Source organism: Panicum virgatum, chromosome 7K, assembly GCF_016808335.1.
Source record: "Panicum virgatum strain AP13 chromosome 7K, P.virgatum_v5, whole genome shotgun sequence".
NCBI lineage: Eukaryota > Viridiplantae > Streptophyta > Magnoliopsida > Poales > Poaceae > Panicum > Panicum virgatum.
In genome coordinates this window covers 48,248,355-48,274,107 of record NC_053142.1, presented here as the reverse complement: position 1 = coordinate 48,274,107, position 25,753 = coordinate 48,248,355, and the positions used below count along the sequence as shown (strand labels likewise).

At 50.9% G+C, this 25,753-nt stretch overlaps 5 protein-coding genes and 1 non-coding gene across 8 annotated transcripts; 4 read left to right on the top strand and 2 right to left on the bottom strand.

The window, feature by feature from the left end:
* Nucleotides 1-3,345: 3,345 nt before the first annotated feature.
* Nucleotides 3,346-6,242, bottom strand: LOC120641864 (peroxidase 1-like). Its single transcript, XM_039918170.1, has 4 exons — nt 5,431-6,242; nt 5,145-5,333; nt 4,698-4,866; nt 3,346-3,994 (listed from the first exon to the last, which is right to left on the bottom strand). Exons 1-4 carry the CDS (start codon nt 5,725-5,727, stop codon nt 3,570-3,572), a joined length of 1,080 nt encoding a protein of 359 aa, XP_039774104.1. The 5' UTR covers nt 5,728-6,242; the 3' UTR covers nt 3,346-3,569.
* Nucleotides 6,243-8,832: 2,590 nt separating this feature from the next.
* On the bottom strand, nt 8,833-10,541 carry LOC120641863 (polyubiquitin). 3 transcript variants are annotated; one of them, XM_039918166.1, is made up of 2 exons: nt 10,409-10,541; nt 8,833-9,509 (listed from the first exon to the last, which is right to left on the bottom strand). In XM_039918166.1, exon 2 carries the CDS (start codon nt 9,507-9,509, stop codon nt 9,048-9,050), a length of 462 nt encoding a protein of 153 aa, XP_039774100.1. In that variant the 5' UTR covers nt 10,409-10,541; the 3' UTR covers nt 8,833-9,047. The 3 variants fall into 3 exon arrangements, with proteins under 3 accessions (XP_039774100.1, XP_039774101.1, XP_039774102.1); XM_039918167.1 differs by having other exon boundaries at nt 10,336-10,474; XM_039918168.1 differs by lacking the exon at nt 10,409-10,541 and adding an exon at nt 10,273-10,297.
* A 1,148-nt stretch (nt 10,542-11,689) lies between these two features.
* Nucleotides 11,690-14,154, top strand: LOC120641862 (APO protein 4, mitochondrial-like). Its single transcript, XM_039918165.1, has 3 exons — nt 11,690-12,072; nt 12,222-12,502; nt 12,826-14,154. The coding sequence occupies exons 2-3, from the start codon at nt 12,243-12,245 to the stop codon at nt 13,550-13,552; spliced, it is 987 nt and encodes a 328-aa protein (XP_039774099.1). The 5' UTR covers nt 11,690-12,072; nt 12,222-12,242; the 3' UTR covers nt 13,553-14,154.
* A 490-nt stretch (nt 14,155-14,644) lies between these two features.
* Nucleotides 14,645-15,753, top strand: LOC120640347. Its single transcript, XM_039916183.1, has one exon. The coding sequence runs from the start codon at nt 14,645-14,647 to the stop codon at nt 15,539-15,541; it is 897 nt and encodes a 298-aa protein (XP_039772117.1). The 3' UTR covers nt 15,542-15,753.
* A 1,614-nt stretch (nt 15,754-17,367) lies between these two features.
* On the top strand, nt 17,368-17,591 carry LOC120643248. The gene has a single exon (XR_005662933.1). It is a non-coding gene; the product is annotated as a small nucleolar RNA U3 (small nucleolar RNA).
* Nucleotides 17,592-17,808: 217 nt separating this feature from the next.
* On the top strand, nt 17,809-19,461 carry LOC120641860 (CRIB domain-containing protein RIC9-like). The gene is made up of 4 exons (XM_039918164.1): nt 17,809-18,013; nt 18,146-18,246; nt 18,356-18,437; nt 19,067-19,461. Exons 1-4 carry the CDS (start codon nt 17,956-17,958, stop codon nt 19,270-19,272), a joined length of 447 nt encoding a protein of 148 aa, XP_039774098.1. The 5' UTR covers nt 17,809-17,955; the 3' UTR covers nt 19,273-19,461.
* The last annotated feature ends 6,292 nt before the right edge of the window (nt 19,462-25,753 follow it).

Sequence of the window (25,753 nt, the reverse complement as noted above, 5' to 3'; positions counted from 1 at the left end):
TTCACACAGGGCCCACGTGTAGTTTTAGCCACACTGCTTTGCACAGAATAGCTGCCAGTCATACTGAGTCATCTCCAACAAGTTTCAATCAATTATGATAAAATTTTATAGTGTGAACGCGAGGTTTTATTTATAGGGTCCGGCTCTTTGTGTGGGGCCCACGTATAGATCTAACCACACTGCTTTGCCAAAAGTATCTGCGAGTCATATTGAATCATCTTCAATAAATTTCAGTCAATTTCAAAAAATTTATGGTGTGAATGCGTAATTTTTAATTTTAGGGTCATACTATTTTGGACAAAATATTCATTTCAACCCACTCCGACCCATCTCAACCTGTATTTATATAGAACACACTCCACCCCAATTCATTACTTAATTCAACCCATTTAAACCCACCCAAACACAATCCATATCAAAACCCAATCCACAAAATCCATTTCAACCCAAACCATTAGCAGGGTGACTAGGAGTCAATGTACGATAATTTTTTAGGACATTTGGCAGGTGCTCTGCCTTTTCGTTATAGTAGGAGCAGACAGAAAAACAAGTGTTTACAACACAAACGCGAAGCTAGAAAAGTAAGAAAAAGGTGGTGAAAAGACTTGATCGCCAAACAACTGCAGGAACACGAGAAAACTCTTTACAGGGGTAAAGATCGCGCTAAGCGAAGCGCGGCAACGTCCTGTTGAATTAAACTAGTAAGCTGAATCACTGTCATCGCCTTGTTGTCATATACTCGCCGGCATCGTTCTTTCCAAATATTCCAAATGATGTGAGTGATGATCTCTCCATTGAGTCGGACATCAGGCTGGACCACCAGGTCTTCAAGTCAGTGATTGGTGCAAGGAGGTTTTGCTGCCCTGTGACCTGCGAGATATGTGTCCATACAGATTTTGAGTAGGAGCAATTGGCAGCAAGGTGCGAGGCATTCTCGTTGCGCGTTCGACACAACTGGCATATCGGGTTGGCTTGTCCGCCCCGCTTGATGATTTGTCCGCCGTCAGCTGCTTTCGCTGCATGAAAAGCCATAGGAAGAATTTGCACTTGTTCTCCACTTTAGTCGCCAAATCTTGTCCTAGTGGAAATCCAGGTGGGAGCCGTGGAACTAAAACTGATAAGTGGAGCGGCACGAGTATTCACCATTTGCCGTGAACCACCACGTGATCTGGTCGGGTTGGGAAGTAAGATGGACAGATTGAAGCTTCTCCCAGAGATCAACAAATTGGTAAAGCTCCTCACTTGTGCTGATACGTTGCAGCCCCTGCATCCAGCTTGTCGGTACCTCTGAACTAAGGTACCCCCTCTTGCTATGTCAAGACTCGCGTAGTTAACCGTAACTACGTCCTAAGGAGCTGAGCAGCCGGACCCTTGGGGTCCGACTCCATCTCACCGGACCAACGGTCCCGGACTCGCTTCCCGTTCGGGGACGGATTCGGTGTCACCATGAGTCCCAGAGGTGTTGCTGTGTCTAGGCGAGAGCCTCCCAGTTATCCTTGAACTACGCGCTGACGGCCTGAGCTGCCGGACCCCCGCGGTCCGAAGTCCTTCTCACCCGGTCAGCGGTCCCAGACCCATTTCTTGCTAGGGAAGGGTCCGGTGACGCCGCGTGTCCCGGAGAAGGGAGCGCTCAGACAAAACAGCCGGTGGCCCGGGACCTCCCACGGGGTCCCGGACCCCATATACTATCCGGACCCCTCAGTCGGGATGGAACAGACACCCCGCCTGGGGGGGTCCGGAGTCGCCACGTATCCACAGGTATGGACACTCGCGCGGTCGTACGGCTTCACTGGAAGACTCGCCCACCTACCGCATTCAATGCGGGAGACGTAACTGCGCTCTGCCACAGCAGAGCCCGAGGCGACTTTTGCCAGGCTGTACTGTTGATCGCGTGTTACCAAGGCGCACAGTGCAGCCGCTGGCGCCGCCCACGCCACGCGCGTCAGTCTGCTACGCCAGTTAGACACGACAGCTCGGCTTTGCCCATCATGACGCGTACGCGGTAGACCTAACAGTCTACGCCGCAACCTACACTGCCTCAACGGGCGCCTCGCCGATGGGACAAGTGAAGACCCCCCCTCGGTCAGAGAGTCTACAGTGCGATGAAGCGTATCCGAGGAGAGATTCGCAACCACTGTAGCACCATTAATGTCTTTTTCGTGGTATACTATACATCCTCGTTGGGCCCACCTGTCGGGGTCCAACGCCTATGTACGCGTCTCCCTTGCACTATAAAAGGGAGACGCCCGTTAGAGAAGGACTCAAGTCTGGAAAAGGGACTTAGAGGTAGAGGATAGACTCATCCACAGACACAAGAACAATACAACTCTCAGTGGACGTAGGGTATTACGCTCCGGCGGCCCGAACCACTCTAAATCTTCTGAGTGTTCTGATGTTCTGGCTTCATGAGTAGATCTGACTAATCGCTTGCGTTTCCCCGAGTAACCACCCTCCGGGATTAGGCGGGTGCACTACGCCACCCGGCTGTGGCTCTCCTTCTAGAGCCGCGACACAGCTGTTCTGTTGCATGCTTTGGGCGACTGTCTTGTTCTTACACCATGCTAGCCTGTAGCACAAAGGGGCAATATCCATAGGAGCCTGACTAGAAAGCCATCTGTCCTTTCAAAAACATGTTCTTTCACCATTACCCACTGTTATGGAGGTACAAGTTCTGAAGAGATCAAGTTCAGCCTGTGTGACCTTGACTTGGAAACCTGACCAAGGTCGATCGCTAAGGTTAATCTTCCCGCTTTGGTGAGTAAACGACCTTTCCAGCCCGGAAGTTGAGCACCAATCTTATCAATAAGAACTTGTTCATCGGCCCTTGTTGTGCGCCCCAAACACAGCGGCAAACCAAGGTACCGACAAGGTACCAATGTACGATAATCCATGATGAACTGCTGATGAATTAGCTGAGCAGAGTACTAGATTTGATAGGGAATGATCATAGGCTGGAAAGTGCAGCTGGGAGGAGTGCGAGGTAAGATTGACAAGTTGACCGGAGGAGATGGAGATGGTCCATGACCATGTGGAGGTAGCTTAACGACCTTTTATGCTTCACCCGTTAGATAGGGTCACTTCATGAATACTGTATATCTATACTGCACAATGTGCACTTTATTCGCCAAGTGGCCACAAAGCATGTTTCATCTCTCAAGTTTCCTATTCATCATTCGGCCGATCATCACTCTGTGATTGTGCGTTCGTAATTTTTTTTTTAAAAAAAACTCTGCGAGCTTGCAACAACGGAGGCTCAGCAACATGACACTAAACTCTGTTTTTACAGATGTTCTTCTTTCAAAACACCCAACTTCTTAAATAAGAGCAGTAAAAAAACAGAGGCACCAAAACATCATTATTTCGTCACTGAACTAACCAGAAGCTGCTTATTTGATGTCATGAAAACATTACAAATGGACTGAACACATGATGCGCTCACACCCTGTAAATTGAACACGGTAATGATCTTTCTACACACATGCAAGAAAATTAACCACTAATCAAACAATCCTCCTCACAACCCAACACATGAATCACCGAGGCTATACGTATACCTATACACGCATCTTCTAGTTCACAAACGCGCAGTGCCTCCGGACCTCCCCCTGCGCGCCGGTGAGCACCTGCATGCCACCCATCTTCACCATGGACGCCGCGAAGTCGGCGAAGAACTCGGCCGGGTAGGCGCCGGCGTCGGCCACGGCGGCCTGCCGCTGGACGTAGGCCCTGGCGGAGGGGTCGTTCATGAGCGTCTGGTCGGAGGTGAAGAGGGACCTGCCCTTGGCGACGTGCTTGTAGTAGCTCGCGTCGAAGGTCCGGAAGCTGCCCGGGTCCATCTCCACCAGCGTCGTCGTGTCCCCGGGGTTGCTGCACTTGCTCTTCAGCCGCGGGACGTAGCGCCTGTCCAGGGACGGGTCTGGCATCATCGTGCCGTTGAAGTTGTGCAGCCGGTCGGCGAATGACGAGCAGTGGGAGGTCCCCAGTGTGTGTCCCCCTGTTTCGGATCAACAAGACACAGGCGTCTCAGTCAGTAACCATGCATGTATGATCATGAGAAGGAATATGAACTGTTATAAACGACGGCGAATAAACGGCGAAGAACAAGAAGATCAAACCACAGGAGACACGAAAATTTAATGTGGAAAACCCTTCCAATGCGAAAGGGAAAAACCACAGGCGTCAGCCAGCAAATTTTCACTATATCGAGTGTATGTTTACAACGCCTAGCGGCGGCTTACAAGAGGAATAGAATGTCGAGGAGTAAACCCTAAACGGTATATCGCTCCGGCCCAAGCCTCCCGGCGACGGGCCTCCGCTTCGCTACATCGGAAGTCGGCCTTTCCTTTTGTGCAATGAATTTGGGTCACAATATAACATGAACAACATGGTAAACACATTGCAATTACAATTTAACCAGATCTGAGGCTACAGTTTACGTTGATGTTATATAATTTGAGCTGTTAACTACATGGTCTCGTGTTTCCCGATTCTGTTGACTTTGCCTTTTTTTTTCATGAACAAGTTGCTTCACAGTTGCTCTACAAAGTATCACCTTTATTGGAGAACGCTACTACCATGGATTTGTTGGGATCAGCACGGGGTTTAAATAAAAACCAGGAGAGACGCACCAGTGCCAATCATCTAGGTTCTAAGATCATCGCATCGAATTGAGGATCAGATGACGAGTAGTTTATTACCTAGCAGAACCACCTGATCCTTTGCGTCAAGGCCCTTGGGGATGAAGAACTGGTACAGGTTCCGACCTGCATCAAAGAAGGGCGGAGGGAGGTTGTCCAAGGCATCTTGCTTCACCGATCTCCTCCCATCTCTCCGCCCAGTTGGAACATCCCAGTGAGGCCCTTTCGTCTGTTGCACAGGAAGAAGGTGAACAAGAACCTTGGATTAAGTTCAGTCGTTATCAGAAGTAAGGAAGACTCCTGAGTACTGACCACTAATTATATGAAGATGAATAGATGATCTATCTCAATTAGCAAAAGCCATTATCAGCATGATACAGCCAAATAGGGGAGTCACTTAAGCAAAAATAGGTTAATTTTCTCCTAATTGAAGAATTAATGGACCAAATTCCTCTTAAAGAAATGAACTAACGAACAAAGATCAACAAACAGCGTATAAGCTCTTACCAGTACAACAACATCCCTTGCTACCAAAGCCAGGATATCAGCACAGGACACCACTCCAGGGCAGGCCTGCTCCAGCTTCGCCTTGACACGGTCGATCGTGCCAAAGCCTCGCAGGCTGAGGTTCGGTATCGCCTCCTTCTCGGATGGTAATCCCCCTAGGCTATTCAGAAGAATAGAACCATCACAACCCTGCAGCATAGCACATTCAATCGTTCAGTCACATACCTTTTGAACACAGCTGAAAGAGTCCAGAAGGACCAGAACATACTAAAATGATCTCACTTACATTCACAAAGCAGTCGTGAAAATGCATCCGAAGCAGCGGGCCAGCGAGGCTTGGGACTTGAGAGATGATCTTGGTCATTTCATCACGAACAATGGCCTCCGCATTTGGACATGTGTACCGGTAAAAGCCAACCCTCAGCCCTGATGGATTGGGCAGCCCTGATGATGTGGATTGGAGTCCTAATACTAATGGATTGGATAGCACCGATGAGGATTGTAGGAAGAGAGGGAGGACAAATCCAAAGAGGAGTCTGAAAACCATGCTGTGCATCATGAGCGATGCAAAGCGACTAGGCATGATGATTGATGAGAGATTCTTGCTGATTTTGAGGTGAGCTGGAACTTGCAGTCTGCTTTATAGTTCAGTTGCTTAGGTTGTACATATATGATGGTGAGCCAGCCATTTTCTTCAGTATTAGTGTAGTGGCTCCAGAAGCCCAGATGCCCTTGAAGTTGCATTCTATTCTTATATGATGAAGTCAGCATATGGCCTAGGAGTTAGCCATGTGCCTAGGGATCGGTATTTCAGGAGCCCTATGGCATGTATTCATGCATAGGACCTGAACAGTATGTGCAAGTCTTGGATCAGGTGGAGCATATTACATTCGGTAATAAGCACATGATTCCCATAACTGAAGGGATGCTAGTTTACCGGTTACTACAAATTATGTGTCGCCGACAGTATTAGTTTTGGGTGGGAGATTCTTCGTGCCAGTGCACTTGTGTAATCGACACTCTCAAGATGATGCAGAGTACAGCGTGTTGCTAAAAAGTGCCACATCAAAGACTTGAACTCTAAGCTGCTAGCTGTGATCCCATATGTGTTTCTAGTTTAATGTGTTTCTAGTTTAATCTTTCTATACTGAACCCTAGTCGCGTTCGCGGCCAGGGAGATGGGCCACGTCATCTCCGAAAATATCGGCCGTCGGATCGCGATAGAAATAGATAGGAACGTAAATTTTGCAAAAAAAACCCCCGAGCTTTATTAAAATGAACACGGAGTCCATCAATTTAACGGAAAATCCCTCGGACTTTGTGGAGCCTTACTTTAAAAAAAAAAACCCTGAACTTTTAGTAATCGTGCCGTACTCCGTGAATTTTGTAAAAAAAACCTGGACTTTGTCAAAATGATTCTGAAGTCCATCAATTTTATGAAAAACCCTTGAACTTTTAAGTAATCGACCGGTACTCCGTCGACGCCAAATTTACCAAATAACCCCCGCAGTCTACCAATTTTACGAAAATCTCCCCAGACTTTTTGCAGTTCAATTTTTAAAATAAACCTGAACTAGAGGGCATATTTCTGCGCGGCAACGCCGCGCAATGTTCTAGTATATTTGAATTTGTGTGTGTGTGGGGGGGGGGGGGAGGGGGGGTTGGGGGTAGGTTGACTGTGATCTCCAATTCCATAGCAAGCCACAATGAAAAACTGTATTCTGATGGTTATGAAATATTATAAAATATTAGTACAAGAGGGGGGATATGGGGAAAACTGCTTCTATTCGTTTCAAGGGGATGGTTATGGGACTCAAGAATTTTCCAAAAACTTATAAACGATCACATGCTCCTCTTATTAATGTATACATATATGTTGAAAAAACACTGGAAAATGGTTGAAGCTTTAGGTAGTGATTTAACCATATGTTTATCCACTGAACTCTTTTTTTTCCAGTGGATCGAGTTTATGGATTTGCTCAAGGAAAGTAGACTTTGGGTTATCACTATATCCATTCGTTATTTTTTCTGAAAAAATATGCACGCAAAGGGAGAAGAAATAAAAAAGGAAACTATCTCCTCTACTAGTTTAAAGGAATTAATTTATTCAATATATGACAGCTACTTTTTTCTAGTAGGGATCCTTCTGATTCTGAATGTCAAGAACATATGTCTATTTGATTATCAACTCCTAACCAAACAACAATATATCAGCTAAATATATTGAAACACAAATGCATTGACGAACATGCATTTTCTTTTTCCAAATAAAATGGAGTAAAATTTATTTCAAGTTCAGGCTGATTGTGCCCATCTCACAGGAGCAAACCATCAAGTAGAAAAATAGAGAGAGCCAGGATAAGATCAGTGCTATTTGATCATTAAGCTTATCAAGTTGATATACAGAAATACTACTTTGCTTTGAAGAAAAGCTTAGGCCTAGTCAAACGTATATGTAACTCAAGAAAGATGGAGCATGTTACATTGACACCACTACTTCAAGACCAAAGAGTAACAATGCACAGAGACTTGAGTAACAAATTGCGTAAGTTATGCCCTGTCATGATTGGCAAACTTGGTATATCAATCAGACTATACAACCACCTGCTACTGATGAAATGTCATCTTCAACAAATATGAGCAAAGTTCACCATATTTTAAATGAACTTTAATTCGATTTGCGTTTAAACCATCACAAGTGAAATTAAGTCAACAAACTATCAGCAGTCTGGTGATTAGTAGCACATGAATTGGACAATGTATTCTACTGTTTGTTCTAAGCCTCTAACAGACCATTCAGTTGACCTATCGTGGCTTGAAATGACTGCTTCACTCAACACTAGTTAGTGTGTACAAGAGAATTCGTGCCATAACAAATTTTCACGAATTGTTAACACCTGCAGGTTCAGTTATTTCCATGGAAGGTTACACTGGTTATGAGACAGCATTATTACTTACAGGGGCTAACAATTTACAACAGGAACAATGCAAGATACAAGGAACATAACCACAAATATAAGAAGAAAATTTAGCATTCACAAGAATGCGTTTACACTAACATGATGTACACACTGTTCAACCGAGAAGATGATTGAGTGATCGGCATTCAGACAAGACGCAGAGGCTTGTTAAGATATAACTGTTGTACCTTCTGGGAATCTGAATGATTCTAAATTAGCATGGAGACTAAGCAAGGAGCACAAGGTCATGAATGTCCGTACCTTTGGAGGGTGAATCTTACAAGACATCCCATCTTCAATTGTGCAGTCTATAATAACAAAAAAAAAGCAGCATAGAAATCAATAAGTGATCCCATAAAAATCTGTTCTCACAAAAAGACAACTTGACAGTTGACACTGCAAAGTTCACCACATTGCCAAGCACACCGTTCCTGAAACTTTCAGAACTTCTAAATGTGAAATGACAGGTAGCACCAGTCAACTTTGTTTGGAATCTCATAAAGGAATTATGTGCCTTTTGAAGAAAATATAAGTGAACTAGCCGAGCCAAAATGGACAGGAGAAATAGCAAGAGAAACAAACCATAAGAACGGAGAAGCATAATAAATCAAAATCGCACTGGAATATCACTGCACGTTTGCACATCAACAGCTGAGATTGATAGAAGTACCAGGAAAATGAGATGAACGAAACATCAAAACCAAATCAGCACTCAATCAAGCATCAAGAACACACAAACAAAAAGATAGCATCACCAGAGAATATTAAGATTGAGTAACATAATATTTGTCTAAAAGACAGTGTGATCACAATCCAAAAGGCTCACATGGCCTTGTACATACTGGCGTGTATCACGAAGACCCAAAGTACTTATTTGTTCATCTAAAACTCCAATTTGACCATGGCACAATGACACCAGAGCTAATGCTGCACCAGAACTTGGTCACAGACCACCACGCAGGCGCAACACAAGGTGGAGGGTGGACTCCTTCTGGATGTTGTAATCAGCAAGGGTACGGCCGTCCTCAAGCTGCTTGCCAGCAAAGATGAGGCGCTGCTGATCCGGGGGAATGCCCTCCTTATCCTGGATCTTGGCTTTAACATTGTCAATGGTGTCAGATGACTCGACCTCCAGGGTGATGGTCTTGCCAGTGAGTGTCTTCACAAAGATCTGCATGCCACCGCGGAGGCGCAGGACGAGGTGGAGGGTGGACTCCTTTTGGATGTTGTAGTCAGCAAGGGTGCGGCCGTCCTCAAGCTGCTTCCCAGCAAAGATGAGCCGCTGCTGGTCTGGAGGGATGCCCTCCTTGTCCTGGATCTTGGCCTTCACATTGTCGATTGTGTCCGTGGACTCAACCTCCAAGGTGATGGTCTTTCCAGTCAGGGTCTTCACAAAGATCTGCATCTGCAATAGGCACAAAGAATAGGATTAACATCACAAGCTCAAATCTGAATCTAAACGAGTACAATAGTATGTAGGCAAAGCATAAGCTTGTCCCAAACTATAAGAATAGTAACAAGATATGGTGGACATAGATACAGCACAAGCTTCGCCTATGAATGAAATATAGAATCACAACAGAAGAATTTACTTCATCATTTCAACAGATTCATAAATTGTAAGGACAAAACTTAGAACTCGAGCATGTCCAAGTACATTATGAAGATATTTTTACACATATAATACAATATGAAGAGACAATAAATAAAAACCTGAATCCTTATATTAGGAGCTGTTCACAAAAGCATATAGCCAACAAGATATAACCATCGAACACAAAATCACCAAGCAGCAGACAAACAAAATTGAAGAACTAATATGTCAAGGAGCACCTATATCAATAGACTTCAAATGAATCAAGATACTGCGAATAATCAGTTCTTATCGGATTGATACACCAGTTTGTGACTGACAAGATCAACAAATCAGAATGTAGAGCTCAGAATAAACCTAGATTATTCGCACAATTCGCAGTCGTAACTACTCACAATATCCCTAGATTATTATTCGCCCAATTAGCGGGAAGGGACCAAGATTGAAACCACAAGTGATTTTTTATGCAACCACGAGCGATCTGATGAAACTTGAAACCCTAAGCCTTGCCCACAGATTCTAAAAAAAAATTCACCACAGCCTTAAAAACCCTAACGCGATAGGTAGAGCTAACCACGAATCCGACGAAGCAAGCGTTAATTCGACTGAAAGGACGAGGCCAACAATAGCGAGAAACCTTGAGAGCGACGCGAAACCCCCCGCCCAAACCCTCTCGATTCGGCGACGAATTGCAATGGGAGATTAGTTACCTTGACGAGGCGATTAGCTGCAGAAGAAGGGGATTTCGTCTGCGAAATCAGAAGACGATTGCGATCGACGGAGAGAGCCAGTGAGGGGATCGCAATATATAGCCGCCCTTCCGGTGGGGTTACCGCCTCGGGTTCCCACAGACACCATCAGATCAGATCACAGCCGTCCATACCCGATCGAACCATCAGAGAAGCTCGTCATGTTTGGGCTGGAAACCTGAAGCTGGGAAACTGGCCCAAGTAAACCAAGCTTTTTTTTCATTTTTATATTAAAAAAAACAAAATTTCAAAAATATATGTCGAATAGGGAAATTTTCAAAAATGGGTGCCTGTAGCCCCTGTCGCCCATCCAGTTGGCGACAGAACCTAAATGTAAAAAAAATTATATTTAGGTCCTGACGCCCCGGGCGCATTAAACAGTGAACTTGTAAAATCGATATAAAATCGTAAAAAAATCGGAAAAAATACAAACTCAACTGTTCTGTATTCTATGAAATAAGATCTACAACTTTTGTTACATAAAGATTTTCATTTGATCAATGTATCTAAATCAAGAAAAATAGTTCTTGTACCTAGAAAAATCTGAAATAATTCATTTGGTCTAGTTGTGCTTATCTAAAATTTACCAAACTTTTTTTATAGCTCTTAGGAAATAAAATAATGGTACTTTAAAAGTTATGGCTTCTAATACTCAGTATAGCAGAATGGATAAATAACCTATTTAAACTAGACATATTGCAAGATCTAATTTAAAAACTTATTCTAGAAATGTTTTCTGGGCCTACCAATTTTGTACAAGCCTATGCTCACCATATGCAACACTCTGGCCAAAGATGACATGCATCAAAAGGATGGATCTTAAGATTTAAATAAAAGTGCATTAAAATGGTATTTAAAATAGAGCAAGATACATTGATCAAATGAAAATTTTATGTAACAAAAGTTGTAGATCTTGTTTCATAGAATCCATAACAGTTGAGTTTGTATTTTTCTGATTTGTCTATGATTTTATATCAATTTTAAAATTTCACTGTTTAATGCGCCCTGGGCGCCAGGACCTAAATATAATTTTTTTAGCATTTAGGTCATGTCGCCAACTGGATGGGCGACAGGCACCCTGTCGCCCCATCTATTTTTGAAATTTTTTCTATTCGACATATATTTTTGAAATTTTGTTTTATTTAAATATAAAAATGAAAAATGTGGGCGGCGGCAGCCCAACTCGCTGATGGCCCATCCAAATCCCTATCTGGCCAAGCCCAATTGGGGCTCCCTCAGGCGAGAACGCCGCCCACGCCGCATCCCCCGCTCCTCCTCCCTCCACCGCACGGCAGCGACCGGCGCGGCCGTGTCCCCCCGCTCCCATCTCTGCGCGCCCGGCCTCGTCGCCTCCTCCCTCGAGCATCTCTTGCCCCCATCCGCTCGCCGTGCGCTGCCCCCTCTCTCGAGCGCCGCCTCTCGCCGCGTTCCGGTGCCGGCACATCCCCGGCTGCTCTCCGGCGCCGACGCGGAAACGTCTCCTCTTGGCGGTATCAGCGAGCAGGCGGCGCGGGTAGCGAAGTCCTGCCCCCTGAAGGGACGCGGGCTTCAGGTGGCATTCACGCAAGTGGCGTCGGCCTGGGCTCGGGGACGGGCGCGGGTCGCCAGATCGAGCTTCCCGACCTGTAAGTTGCTCTGATCCAGTTGGGTTTCTTAGCTCTAATCAGACGTTTAAGGAAAGAATTTCGATCGCGTCGCTTTCTTGATTTCCCTATCTTATTCCGATACCCTTCAGCCTTCGCTTCATCCGCTTATGCAAATTGTGAACTTGTAGGCTTGCTGTTCATGTGCTGCAATGGCGTCTCTGGGGCGAAGAGCCGGGAGCTACATATGCTCGGAGCTGGGCGGGTCGGTTCTGAACCAGAGGCGCTACTCGTCTTCGAGGGCGGACTGGAAGCAGCTGCGGCCGATGATTATCAAGAGGATTAAGAGCCGGTCAAAGGAGTACCCAATCAAGCGGATGATCCCGGTTGCAGAGGAGGTGGTCAGGGCTAGGGAGATTGTCACTCAGGGCGTCTCCACACTGCTCAGTGTCGTTCCTGTGCAATCATGCAAGTAAGGGAAAGAAATGTGCAATTAGTATATTCTTGTCTTAGCTCAGAAAGATAATAATTTCAGCAGTATAGATTTGCTAAAAATGCTTTCGGTGAAGTACAGCATCTTTAAATTAAGCTATCTCCGAAAAATTGTAGAAATTGCACAAGAAACTTAAGTGGAAATACCACTGTATTCATAGGTTAGTGTTGGTTATGCCTTATTTCAGTATTGACTTGTACTCAAGGTTTTATCTGCCTCATCTCAGTTTATTGATTCCTGCCCTGAAAATTTCTGCATTTTAAGAATCTTTTTGACACCTTCTATGTTTATTTATGCTGAAGGTTTTGTCCTGAAGTTCACATTGGAGCGATGGGTCATGAGATGAAAACATGCCATGGTTTCAAGCGCATGATCAAGGATCGACCACATAAATGGCGTCCAGGCAATTTGAATGACATCCTTGTCCCTGTTCAGGCTTTCCACCTGAATGAAATGTTTCAGGATGAGATAAAGCATGACCAGAGGTTCGACTTCGCCCGTGTCCCAGCTCTGCTCGAGCTCTGCCATCAGGCAGGTGCACACATACCTGATGAAATTTTATACAGAAGTGAACAACTATCTACAACAGTCAGAGGCAACAGCCAACAACCTGCTCCTATTTTGCCAGATCAACTCAGATATATAGGTCAGAGGACACTAGATGCATGGGAAAGCCTGAGATTAGGTGTCACTAAACTCCTTTTGGTGTACCCATCCAAAGTTTGCGAGCATTGCTCTGAAGTCCATGTCGGGCCATCAGGGCACAAGGCCAGAATGTGTGGAGTATTCAAGTTTGAGGGCTGGAAAGGGATGCACAAGTGGAAGAAGGCCGGAGTGGATGACCTAGTTCCTCAGAAGATTGTGTGGCATCGGCGGCCTCATGACCCACCAGTTCTTGTGGACAGTGGGAGGGACTATTATGGCCATGCACCTGCTGTCATCGAACTCTGCATGCAAGTGGGTGCAAGAGTACCCCCGAAATACCATTGCATGATGAAGACACACGGCTTAGCACCACCTATTCAATGAGACCAGGTCTTATGAAGTTGATTGCCTAGTTAGATGTCTATTTGGTGTTATACAGGAACTGTATAGATTAGACAGAAGTTAGTTTCAATGCCATCAGCGACCAGCAATGCAGATACACCATTTTGCAGATTGCGAGTGTTATCAGAATTCAAAAGGTCGACTATGAAAATAAATGAATTCGGAATGTAGTGCTAGACACAACTACTGATTTGAAGGTCCTCAGACAATAAAGGGAAAATTGTTTATGGGTTGTAAAATATTAGGATGGGTTACTTCATTGCCAGACTTGTTTCTCCAGAATGGAGGTATAGTCTGCTGTCTACTCTTCAGTTACTCAGCTGCTGTAACATCAAGTGTTGTCATTCTTCACCTTGTTTTGCGTAATCTTCATTTTGCAAAGAGGATTGCCTTGATATCTGCTCATGTCACTGCCGTAGCTTAGAAATTTTTTTCCCTCCCTCACTTTTCAGCCTGTCTCTGCTAGCCTTACGGGCAATTTTGTTATGCGCAAGCCATGTAACCATATAAGAGAATTTTCCATATTATGTATTGTATGTATGTATACCCTGCAGCCACATTTTACAAGTTGCAGTCATTCTATCTTCCAAGTTGTTCTATCTTACAGCCAGTCCCATTGGCTGCCTGACATCTGAATTCCAAAGCTGCAAAGCTGATTGATTTTTTTTTTTACTCGAAAGCTGAAGGGGTTTGATCTGCATCTAACATGTGTTTCTGCTGCTGTAGACTGCCGTGCTGCTAATCTGTATTGTTATCTATGAGATAAGGAGCTGCTGTAACAATACATGGCAGCCATGGTATTATATGTAATTGTGTGCAAAGGGGACGGCATGAGTTTTTTTTTTCTTTTTTGAGATTTGAGAAAAAATAATTTCTTTTTTTTTGTGACAACTGCTTGCGTCCAAGATAATTTCAATCACATATTACTTTACGGGACCCGGCCCGCCCTTGCCCAACCCGGCCCGGCCCTGCCCAACCCGACCCGGACCGGTAAGTAAGCAAACGGGCCTCACACTACCGTGCCTAACCGGGCTGGGCTGTGTCGGCCTGCCCGTGACCAAAGCGTTGCCCCTGATGCCCGACTTGGATTGTAAGTCTGTAACCGAGAAACCGTGGCTGCCAAGTTTTGTTGTGCGCAATCACAGCCGGACGCGTGCATCGGACGGCCGCGATCGAGCCGGCACACGGCACCGCCTCGTCCCCGACGCGGACTCCGCTTCCGTTTCCAGGATCCGCGGCCCCCGCGCGTATAAATCCACGACGCGGCTTGCCCCCGCAGCACAATGCAATCAACGAAAGCCAACAAGAAGATCTCCAGCGCCAGAATCCCCGGAGCCCAGGAGAAAGCCGTCGTCGTCGTTCAAGTTGGAGGCCACCGGCGGCGTGGCCCCGTCCGAGGACAAGGCCCCCCTCGCGTTGGAGGGGTGGGGATTGGTGAGCTACTCCGACGAGGATGAGGATGAGGTGAAGGCCAAGCCCGCGGCGGCCAAGAAGCAGGGGAAGAGCACCGGCAAGGCCCGCGCGCCGTCCAAGGACAGGTACCTGCTCAAGAAGCCCGCCGGCCAGCAGGACCAGAAGGCGACGCCCGAGCCCGAGGACCAGTTCATGCTCGGCCCGGCGGCGGGCTTCGGCGAGCTGCCGCTGTCCTCGTTCGACCCCTTCGCCGACGCCGAGCGCGCCGACGAGGAGGACGCGCCGGCGGCGCCCAGGGACGGCGCGGTCCACCTCCGCGTGCAGCAGCGCAACGGCAAGAAGAGCCTGACCACGGTGCAGGGGCTCAGCGCGGCCTACAACTACGCCAAGATCCTCCGGGACCTCAAGCGGGACCTCTGCTGCAGCGGCATCGTGGTGGAGGACGAGGAGCTCGGCAGCGTCATCCAGCTGCAGGGCGACCACCGCAAGGCCGTCGCCGGATTCCTCGTCAAGGCCGGCATGGTCAGCAAGCCCAACGTCAAGATCCACGGCGCCTAGCCGCCGCCTGTTCCGGTTTCGATCAGAGTCTGCTAGCTGTTTCGGTCGTGTTTAATTTCCAGTTTAGGCGTCGTCGGATGCTCTGTTTGGTAATTCGTGTCTCGTTTTAGTTTGGTTGTCAGATCGTGTGCCGCCGTAGTATGGATTGCAGATCTCATCATGTTAAGATCTCGAGTTCGTTTTTGGGATTAATAAAGCAGACTTTTGCTATAGTTTTGGTTGCTTCTTGTCAGTTGTTACCTCTGCGAATTCATGCCTCTACTTATGCAGAAACGTTCGCACCTATTCTGATCAAACGTTGCCCTTTTCTTTTGGTTCCAAGCAAAGCCGATTAACTAGGGAAAAACTTCTGAAAATACAGTGCTCTGCAAAAACTCGTTGTGCTTGTGCTTTGTGCTCAATGTATGTTTTTACTTGTGTCGAATCCAAAAGGCGCATCCCGTCATCTGAAGTGCACACCTCGTTCTGCTTTTTTTAGAGGAAGGGTTGGATTTTATTATCATAGAATTTTTACATCCATCCCCTTAAACAAGGCACCCCTGACAAAAGAAAGAATTACATAAAAATCCAAAGCAAGAGCACCCAGCGATCCTCGCCACCGCCGACCGTCGCTGCCGCAAGCCGAGCCTTCTCCATCTCTCGCAATGAAGAAGAACCCAGAATGAAACTCAAGGCCGGAACCCAAATCGACGAAAAGATCTTCAAAGCCCATCAGTAGCATACTAAAAGCATGCCATTTATCCGTTGAACGTCCCGGACAGTCCTTCCATTCACCAGGCTCAGTCGCCGGTCGCCTCACCGGCACTGCCCTGTCGACAAGCAGCAATCCCGCAAGGGGAACTGAAGAACACCAGCTCGAACAAACGAGCAGGTGGAGAACAAACCTCACAAAGCAGTCACAGCCGATAACAAGACTATTTGAACCACTTCGGAGGGACAGAACAATCCCCCGACCTCCAGCAGCCATGCCGTCACTTACAAGATCCGTGACGCCGCTGACGATGTGGGCACCATCGATGAAGAGAAGCTCACAGAGGAACCCAAAATCAACGCATAAGGAAGCAGCGAAGAAAACCACATCAATGCCGAATCCCCCGCATAAAACACCGAGTTGGTGATCCACATAGTCAACAAGCACCACCAGACCTTGTTCATCGCCGCCACAGAGACCACCAGAAAAGCCACAAAGGAGACAAAATATTCCCGACGAATTACTCACCGGGAAGAACACCAACCCTCCACAAACTTACCGAATCTTGGCCGCGATAGGAATTGCGCCGGGGTTCGCCACCATCGGGAACCAAGCTGAAGCCAACACAGCCACCGCGGAAGATTGATACGGAGCTGGAATCCCCATTGATGACCTCACCGATGAGTATAGATACAACCCTAACCTACGCACACCTAAGCTAATATGATAGGTAATATACATCGGCCATCGATTCCGCGTCTCCTCTCCACCTCCGGGACCGGACCGGCCACCGGGGGCGAGGAGGCGGCGCCAGAATCGACGCCGAACACCGGATCGCCTTCCTGTCGCCCTTTTTACTGTAGGGAAGGGGAGTCGCTTATGAGTCTTTTATACCTGGTTCTGCTGATGGGTGGAATCACCTTCAAAGGCCTAGGCCTGTTACAGAAGAAAACCCCTGTGGGCGGCCCCGTAAGATGAAGCCGAACTTTCCCTCAACCAAAAGCCCATGAGCTATGAGCTAGTACCGTGAGCTGAAATGCTGAGCCCAGGCGAAACGGTTAGCAAACATACTCCCACCTTGAAAGCGCATAGGACTCACAACCGGCTTATAATGCTGAGCCTCGGCGGACGAAGCACGACCTTACTTGAACAGGATCTGTTCTATAGGATCGTACCGCTTCATCCTTGACTAATAAGGAGGCAAGCACTCAAGCCTGGTTGATGACACATGACCTGTGGGCCAGAGCGTGATTAACGGCTAGGATTTGGTGGTGCTTGATGCCTCCATCCGCGGCTGTAGAGGATCGTTCCTGGCCAGGCCTGCCTAGCTGGGGTGGCCCTCAGGTTGTCTGACAGGCTCTTTTTATTTTTTTCTTTTGAATTTTGTAAATTGTTGCCTACTCCAAATCTATCACTGTATATAAGACCAGAATTGCACGAGGTGGTTCCCTCCAAACATTTCAGTCGAATCAACTGAACCATGGAGAAGTACATGTCAACATCGCCAACAACTCTCTGAGATGTTGATCAACGTTCTTTTTGCAGAAAATATATCCGCCAATCCATCATTATGAACGGGATAGCATTTCATTCTTCACAATCACAAAACCAGGTTGATACTACATCTTTGTCAGGGGGGCGGAAAAGCCTTTGAAACCCGTCTTACTGCTCGTCTCCCCCCCTACCTCATTGTTTCCGAGAAGGACGCCGTGCAGCGTCTCCAATGGCGTACAAGGTGAAAGGGTTCTTCAAGGGCCTCAAGGTCATCTCCCGGATCTTCGGTAAGTGAATCCTTCTTTCACATGTGAATTCTGAACATTGACCACGTACGGTGAACAAGGACAGACAGACGGCCGCATGTTCTCTTGCACATCGTGTATCTTCAGTGCCTGCTTGCTGCATCGTTCTTGCAGTGGTGAAGGAGCACGAGATGGAGATCGGTTATCCGACGGACGTGAAGCACGTCGCGCACATCGGCTGGGATAGCGCGGCGGGGAATGCTTCTCCAAGCTGGGTAAACACACCTGTATCTTTTTCCCCAATCGTTGCTGCAACTTATCCAAATGTCTGCTAGTTAGTTCATCTTTTTCCTTTGTGTTATCTCGCGTATCCTAATTTAACAGATGAACGACATCATGGCATCCCCCAATTTCTCGTCCTTGGGCAACTTTGCTGCGTCCACAGGGGCTACATGGGCCTCTCAAGGTACGGTGATCAACCGTCCTGCATTTTTCTTTTTCTTCAGTACAGAAAGCATTGCGCTGTTTGATGCTGGTAATTCTATGTTTGATGCGCTGCGATTTGCTCATATCGCCATGTTTGTCGGTTTCTGTGTCGGTTCGTCGATCCCGTATCTGTAATCGCAGCGCACATGCTAATTAGTAAGAAAAACGCACGCTTCATCAGGTTTCTGAAGTCTGAACTACCAGAAGCATCTCTGAATTGCTGCTGGTAGGCAGTGGGTCGTGCAGACAAATGGGCATTGAATAACACGATTCCGTTCATTGCTTCATGGAAACAATAGGAGAGACTTTATCCCGAAAACATCTTTGTTCTTGCTTCGTAAGGCGGTAACACACACAGGCAAGCTAAGGCAAACCTAAAGCTTCCTGTGATGGAGACATGGTCAATCATTCGATTGGTGTCGTTCATGCCTGGGTTCTGCAAAGGGTACAACTGGTCGGCGTGTGGTTGGTGTTCCAGACGACAGACGCGGACCGCGGTCAGGCAACCGGCAGACATCGGAGCACAGTGCTTCTCCCAAGATTACACACTGATTCTGTTCTTGACTTGTTGCTATGCGCTGAAACGAGTTTGTGTGGCGACTGTGGCAGATTTTGGCGCGGTTTCAGAGACCACCGGCCGGCGGGAATCGGCTAGTTGCCCCGACGTTCCAGGGCCTCTGGGGAAGCCGAGGGGGAAGAAGCCGGAGGACGGATCGCCAACCGCGCCGTCGACGTCCATGGACGAGCTGGCGTCACCACCGCCAGCAGAGGCCGCCGAGGCTGCCGACGGCGCTGCTGCAGATGGCACGCGATGATCTACTAAACCGTGTTCCGGTCTTTTTCTTATTGTCGTGTAGGCAATGGCAACGATTGTATTTCTCGACTTTCTTTGTGTCAGCTGGAGATGGTATTGAGATTGGATTGCAGATGAAAATGGAACGAATGCAACGACTTTTTTTTTGAGAGAGGAAGAATGCAACGAAATGGATTGTTTGTTTGTTGACTTGTTCCTGGGCCTAGTTCGTTCATTGTCTTTCCTTTTAGGCCCGGAGAGAAGAAGAGTCAGCCCATGTAGGCCCGCCAAGCCTTGTTTTTAGTGGACGCTAAGCCTTATTATCATGGGCCGCGTTATAGTGCATTTCCGCGTTGGACATCCCGTTTGTCTAACCCGGCCCATCTTTTGCTGGGACGAATCCACCCGGCGTCCCGGCCGCCGCCGAGACCGCCGCCGGCCGCCGGAGCTCGCTCGGTCGCGCGGCACTCCATCCCGCCGTCGGCGAAAGATTGTAAGTCAAGCAAGTGAGTTCAGCTCTTGCGCTCGTAGCAAGTAGCAAATGTCGACCCTCCTTTCCTTCCCCCCATTTTCTCCTTGTCTCATTGAGTCCCGGTGAGACGATTTTGGATTTTTGCTCCGCATTGTCCTACCAAACTTGCAGATTGGCGAGCAACTTGCTAAAGATTATGCTTTCGATGGGCTCGGGGCTGTGGAGGGACTAAAAATTTGCCTCGGAGCCAAGACATTTGGAAAGATTATTGCATCTTGCAACTGGATTGGTGCTCCAAAACCATCCACGGGTACTGCGGCGGCAGTCGGATACTCATGTGCCAGCGCGCCGTATGGTACCAGCGTGCGCGTCGGCTGCAGCCTCCAGCGATGCTCGTGGCGCCAGAAAAGTACAAGGCTTCGAGCAAGTTGCGAGGGGATCGATCGAGATTCGTTCAAACGATGCAGAAGGTTACAAAGTTCTAACCGCTGGACTGGAGGCTTTCTTCCTTTCTTTTATGCGCATCATTTTGCAGTTCCAACATATAATCGGTTCCTTGTCTCTTTCGTAGCCGGGTGATACTTAGCCGTTGCCGATTCCGATGCCTTTGGTTGGCTCCGGCGCCACGGCATTCTATGAACCTGCCCCATCTATGGTTGGCCCTGTGCTATATCATACTGTGGTCTGGAGTTGTCGTGGTACTGCAAACCACAGCCGGGTGGCGGAAGGCACCCGCCTAAACTCAGAGGGTGTGTACTCAGGGGTTAGCTAATGTAGATTGATCTCACTCAAGAACACGATGAACACAACATGATTTAGAGTGGTTCGGGCCGCCGGAGCGTAATACCCTACGTCCACTGTTTGTTGTATTGCCTTCCCACAAGAGTGAGAATGTTGCGTGAGCTTGAGTCTGTCTGGAGATGATCTTGTGCATAGCGAGCGCCTCCCTTTTATATCTCAAGGGGGCGCGTACACAGCTGTTGGGTCCCCGACAGGTGGGTCCAACGTCGTAGTATAAAATAACGTACTGTTCATATATTATAGCGTCACAGGCAAATGAGATCTCTCCTCTGGATTCCTTTGCCTGCTCCTGGAGTTCCTCATCCACCATGTCCTAGCGCTGTCTTGTCGGGTCGGTGCCAGATGCAGCTAGTGGCGCCGCCCGCCACTTTGCTTAGGCGGGCGGTGTAGCTTGCGGCGTAGGCGGCATGATGAAAAAGTGCCGTGCCGTCGTATCCATTTAGTGCGGCAGATGGCTCTGCGCGGGTGCGGCGCAGGCGGCTGTACTGTGCACCTTGGTAATACGCGACGGACAGCGGGGCCTAGCAAAAGCTGTCTCGTGTTCCGCGGCGGCAGAGCACGCCTTGTCCATCAGCATTAAATGCAGTGGGCGAGCGAGTCTTCCAGCGGAAGGCTCGCGCTCGAGCCGGCGCCTCAGGGCCACGTGGCGGCTCCGGACCCCTACGCGGTAAATGGGGGGTCCGGCGGGCGTAGGAGGTCCCTGACCCCTATGGGGTCCGAGGTCTCGGCTGTCAGCTCGGATCTTCCCTTGTTTAGAGGCACGTGGCGTCTCCGGACCCATCCCCAGGCGGGGAACGGGTCCGGGGCCGTTGGCCTGGTGAGGAAAGAGCCTGGCCTGTGGGGCCTGGCTACTCCGTCCTTTCCACGCAGTTACGGATAACTACGCGGGTCCTTCCTTACCGCAGTAAGAGTGGGTATCCCTGCTACAGGGTACCGATAGTGGCCCCCGGGCCCACCTTGGGGGAGGTACGAACCCACAGGTGGGGCCACTTTTGCGATTTGTCTCCATACAGGTTGAAGCTTCTTACTGCAGGGGTCTTGACCGGCTATGACCATCCATCGGGTTGTTTGCTGCCTCATCACATCGCAACGGCTTACTGACTGTGGGCCCCACGCACAGTGGTTCCCCTAGTCACGCGCGCGACGCTCGGCATTGTTGCGGCCGGGTAAACGGATCATTTACCACCGGCACAGTTCCCGAAAAGCTCGGCCACGCCAGCGCTTAATACGCGCACGTCTGCTCAGCTTTCGCCTCGCTTCTCGCGCGCGCGGGCGACGGCTCAGATCCCGTCTTTTCGCACCCTTGTTGGTTACCCGCTCGCCCCGCCAGGTGGGCCTGGGCCCCCATGTCATGGACTGGGCGGTTAACGCCAGGCGCGGACGTCGCTTGAGTTCCGGCGACGGTTCCGGGGCGCGCCGGTTGAGTCAGGCTTTATAATGGGGCGTACCGCATTCCGCGGTTACTTTCCCGCATTCGTCTTCTTCCTCCCAACCTTTGCGCCCCTTTGCCTTTTAGCTTTCCTTGCCCTTCTCTCCCCTACACAGGCTGCTCCTCACTCCACCAAGAGATGGCATCCCTTGTCCATCCCCGCCGCTTCCAGACCGAGGGAGAGTTGAACACAGTGCGCCGCCTGCTTGGGTGGAGTGCTCAAGAGACCGGCTGGGGGGTGCGAGCGGGCTCGGTTCCCCTTGGCAACCTCCGCGCCGGGGAGTTTGTGCTATTCACCTCGCACATCTCCGCCGGCGTGGGACTGCCGATTTCTTCGTTCCTGTTGCTGCTGCTGGAAGACTTCGGCCTCCAACTTCAGCATCTGACGCCCCACTCCCTCCTCCTGACGTCCATCTTCATGCATTTATGCGAGATGTTCGTGGGAGTTCGCCCCTGTGTCATCCTCCTCCGCTACTTCTTCATTCTGGTGAGGTCCGGAAGGAGCAAGGACGAAGTGGGGGGGTACTACTTCCAGATAAGGAGCGACCTGCCGACTCCTTACATTCCCGGCCTTGCTGGCGGAAGGTGGGAGGAGTGGCGCAGGGATTGGGTGATCGCCACCACCGAAGTCAACGAGCGCCTCGCCCTGCCGACCGAGGGGCCCGCCTCCGACAAAGCATCCTGGAGGGCTAAGCCGTCGCTGCAGCCGGAGTTCGACTCCGTGCTGGACAAGATCAGGTCGCTGGCGGAGAGCGGCCTCACCTCGTGGTACGTGCTCGGAGACTTCGTGAAGCGCCGGATCGCCCCCTTGAAGCAGCGGCCGCGCCCTGCTTGGAGCTTCACTGGCCTCAACGACTGTAGCAGGACCCACCGCGGAGAGGGGATCGACCTGACCTAGGAGGCCTTGGAGGTCCTGGTGCGGAACGTGACGGGGGACGCCTTCATCCCGGAGAACCTGATCCTCCCGCAGGGCATAGTCCCCCTCTGCGAGGACCCCGCGAGGGTGGCGGTGCTGGCTACCCTGCCAACTTTGGACGACGGGGGACTGGCCCCACGCCAGATCGGAGGCGACCCGAACCGTGGGCTCCGGATCCCTAGCGCGTCCGGGGATCAAGCTACGCTGAGCGCTGCGGGGTCCGGCGCCACCACGAAGGGGAAGCAGGCCGCGGCTAGCAGCGCGGCCGCAGCCGGTTCTAGCCGGGCACAGAGCAGCTCCGGTGCATCGTCGGGAGACGCAGGCCGGCGCAGGCTACTCAGGGGCGACGGGACCCTGGTCTCGGAGCCCGCCGCGAAGCGCCAGAGGTCTTCTGAGGACGCGGGCCAGGGTAGCTCCCGGGCTGCCGGCCCCCACGCGTCCTCTGGGGCGACTGCCCCACCACCATCGCCGCCGAGGAATTCCTCACGCCGGCAGCAACAGCAGCAGCAGCAGCCGCAAGAGCAGCGGCAGCAGGCGCGAGGGCGGCAACAGCAGCAACAGGTGCAACCCTGAGTCGCGCCCGGGCCGCAGCCACGGGGACAGCAGCAGGAGGAGCAAGCCCGGGTTGCGCCTGCATCACAGCTGCAGGGGCAGCAGCAGCAACAGCAGCAGCCGCAGGAGAAGAGGCCGGGGCTCCGAGGACGCTGGGTACCCGGTACTTCTGGGTTAGTGTTATCCTGCTCTCTTCCCTTGTGCTGGTGCTCTGCTTTTCTCCTGAAGGCTTCTCCGCTTTGTTACCAGGGCTCCTCGCCCCAGCAGTTCTTCTACCATCGCTGGCTCGTCGGCTGGTGCCCAGGCGGCCGCGGCCTCGGTGTCGGCAGCAACGGCGACAGCGGGTGCGGGACCCTCAGGTACAGCGTCCTATGCCAGCCCAATGGTGCGTGACGTGATGCTGACAGGTGTGTCATCTTCAGTCTCAGCAGCGCACAACGCTGCGGCGGCAGGGGCGCCGGTGCTGGGTGCAGCCGCGCCCGACGCGGCGACGGCGGAGGCGTCGGCACTGAACGCAGCCGCGCCCGACACGGCGGCGGCAGAAGCGCCGGTGCTGGTTGTTGCTGCCCCCGACGCTGCGGCGGCGGAGGCGCCAGTGCTGGGCGCAGCCGCTCCCGACGCAGCGGCAGAGGCGCCGGTGCTGGGCACAGCCGCACCTGACGCGGCAGCGGTGGAGGCGCCGGAGCTGGGCACGGCCGCGCCCGACACGGCGGCAGTGGAGGCGCCGGAGCTGGGCACAGCCGCGCCCGACACGGCGGCAGTGGAGGCGCCGGAGCTGGGCACAGCCGCACCCGACGCGTCGGCAGCGGAGGCGCCGGAGCTGGGCACAGCCGCACCCGACGCGGCGGCAGCGGAGGCGCCGGAGCTGGGCACAGGCGCACCCGAAGCGGCGGCAGCGGAGGCGCCAAAGACAAGTGCTGCAGCGGAAGCGCCCACCTCCAGCTCCGGTCCTGTTGCAGAGGAGGAGTTGGAGGTGGTCTTTGGCAGGCAGCTCCTGCAGCTCCAACTCCCAGAGGAGGATGCGACTCCCCTCCCCCAGGTGTTGTTTCAGGTTCGGCGGTCGATCGAGGAGGCAACCTCCTCCGCCGAGGCGGCCTTCCGGCGGGAGTGGTCTGCTCTGGAGAGCGAGCGCCATCGCCTTTCCGACTGGCACACCCGCCTGGAAGCGCAGACGAAGGCTGAAGCCTCCCGCGCTGCAGAAACTCGGTCGAAGCTCAAGGCGGACCAAGAGGCCTACCGAGCCAACCTTAGGAAGGTGTTTGACCGGGAGTTCACAGTGTCGAACCGAGAGAAATCCCTGGCGCAGCGGGAGCAGGATTTCACCCTGGAGGTCGTTGGCTTCGCGGCTCAGCGGTCCGACCTCGAGGGTCGCCTCGCGGCCCAGCAGTCCGAGCTGGAGACTCGTAGCGAGGACCTCGAGGTCCGGAGGCAGGAGCTCGACGTCTTCTTTGCTACTCTGCAGGGATTGCGCGAGCAACTGCAGGATAGAGCAGGCAAGCTGACTGATACCGAGGCGGAGCTGGAGGAGGCCCGGAAGTCCCTCTATGCACGGGAGGCCCACGTCACCGGCATAGAGAAGGAACTTGGCCGCCAGCTAGACTCGCTGAAGAAACTGAAGGAGTCGGCGGAGCGGAAGGAGGCCAAGCTCGAGGAGAGGTCCCGCGGGCTCGAGGAGAGGTCCCGCGAGGTGGAGGTGGCCAAGGAGGCTCTGGACACCTGGGTGCAAGAGGCGGTCCGGGAGGCGGTCCGGAAGCACCAGGAGGACCAGCGCGTGGAGGCCCAGCGGATTGCTGACTGGGCGACCGAAGCGAGCCTGGCACTGGTGCCACTTGGACTGAGCCCGATCCAAGTGGCGGAGCTGCCAGCCTCAGTAGCTGACGCCCTCCCAGTGGTGAATTCTGCTGCGGACAGGCTCCAGCGCCTGGGGCCGGTCCTTGCTGGACAGCTCGAAACCAAGGGCCGCGAGCTGATCCGGATGGTGGCGGAGCACATCCTGACCTGCCTCCGGAGCCACGACCCGACCATCTCGCTGGCGCCCGTGGTCGATGGCCCTGTAGCAAAGACGGAGGCCGCCGCTCGGGACAGCGTGCGGGAGGTCGTCAACTTCGTTGCCGCCTACTTCAAACGGGAACCTGCAGACCCTTGAGCTGGGCATTGTATCTTTGTATTTTTTGCACTATGCAACAAACATTGTACTAGTTGAAATTTTTTGGAATAGAAGAAACTTCAACTTAGCTGTTTGTCTGTTGTTGATTTGCGGTATACAGCACCCCGGCGCCCTGGCCCCCTGGCAGATAGGTTCAGTTGATTGGACCTGTCTGGCACGTGAGCCG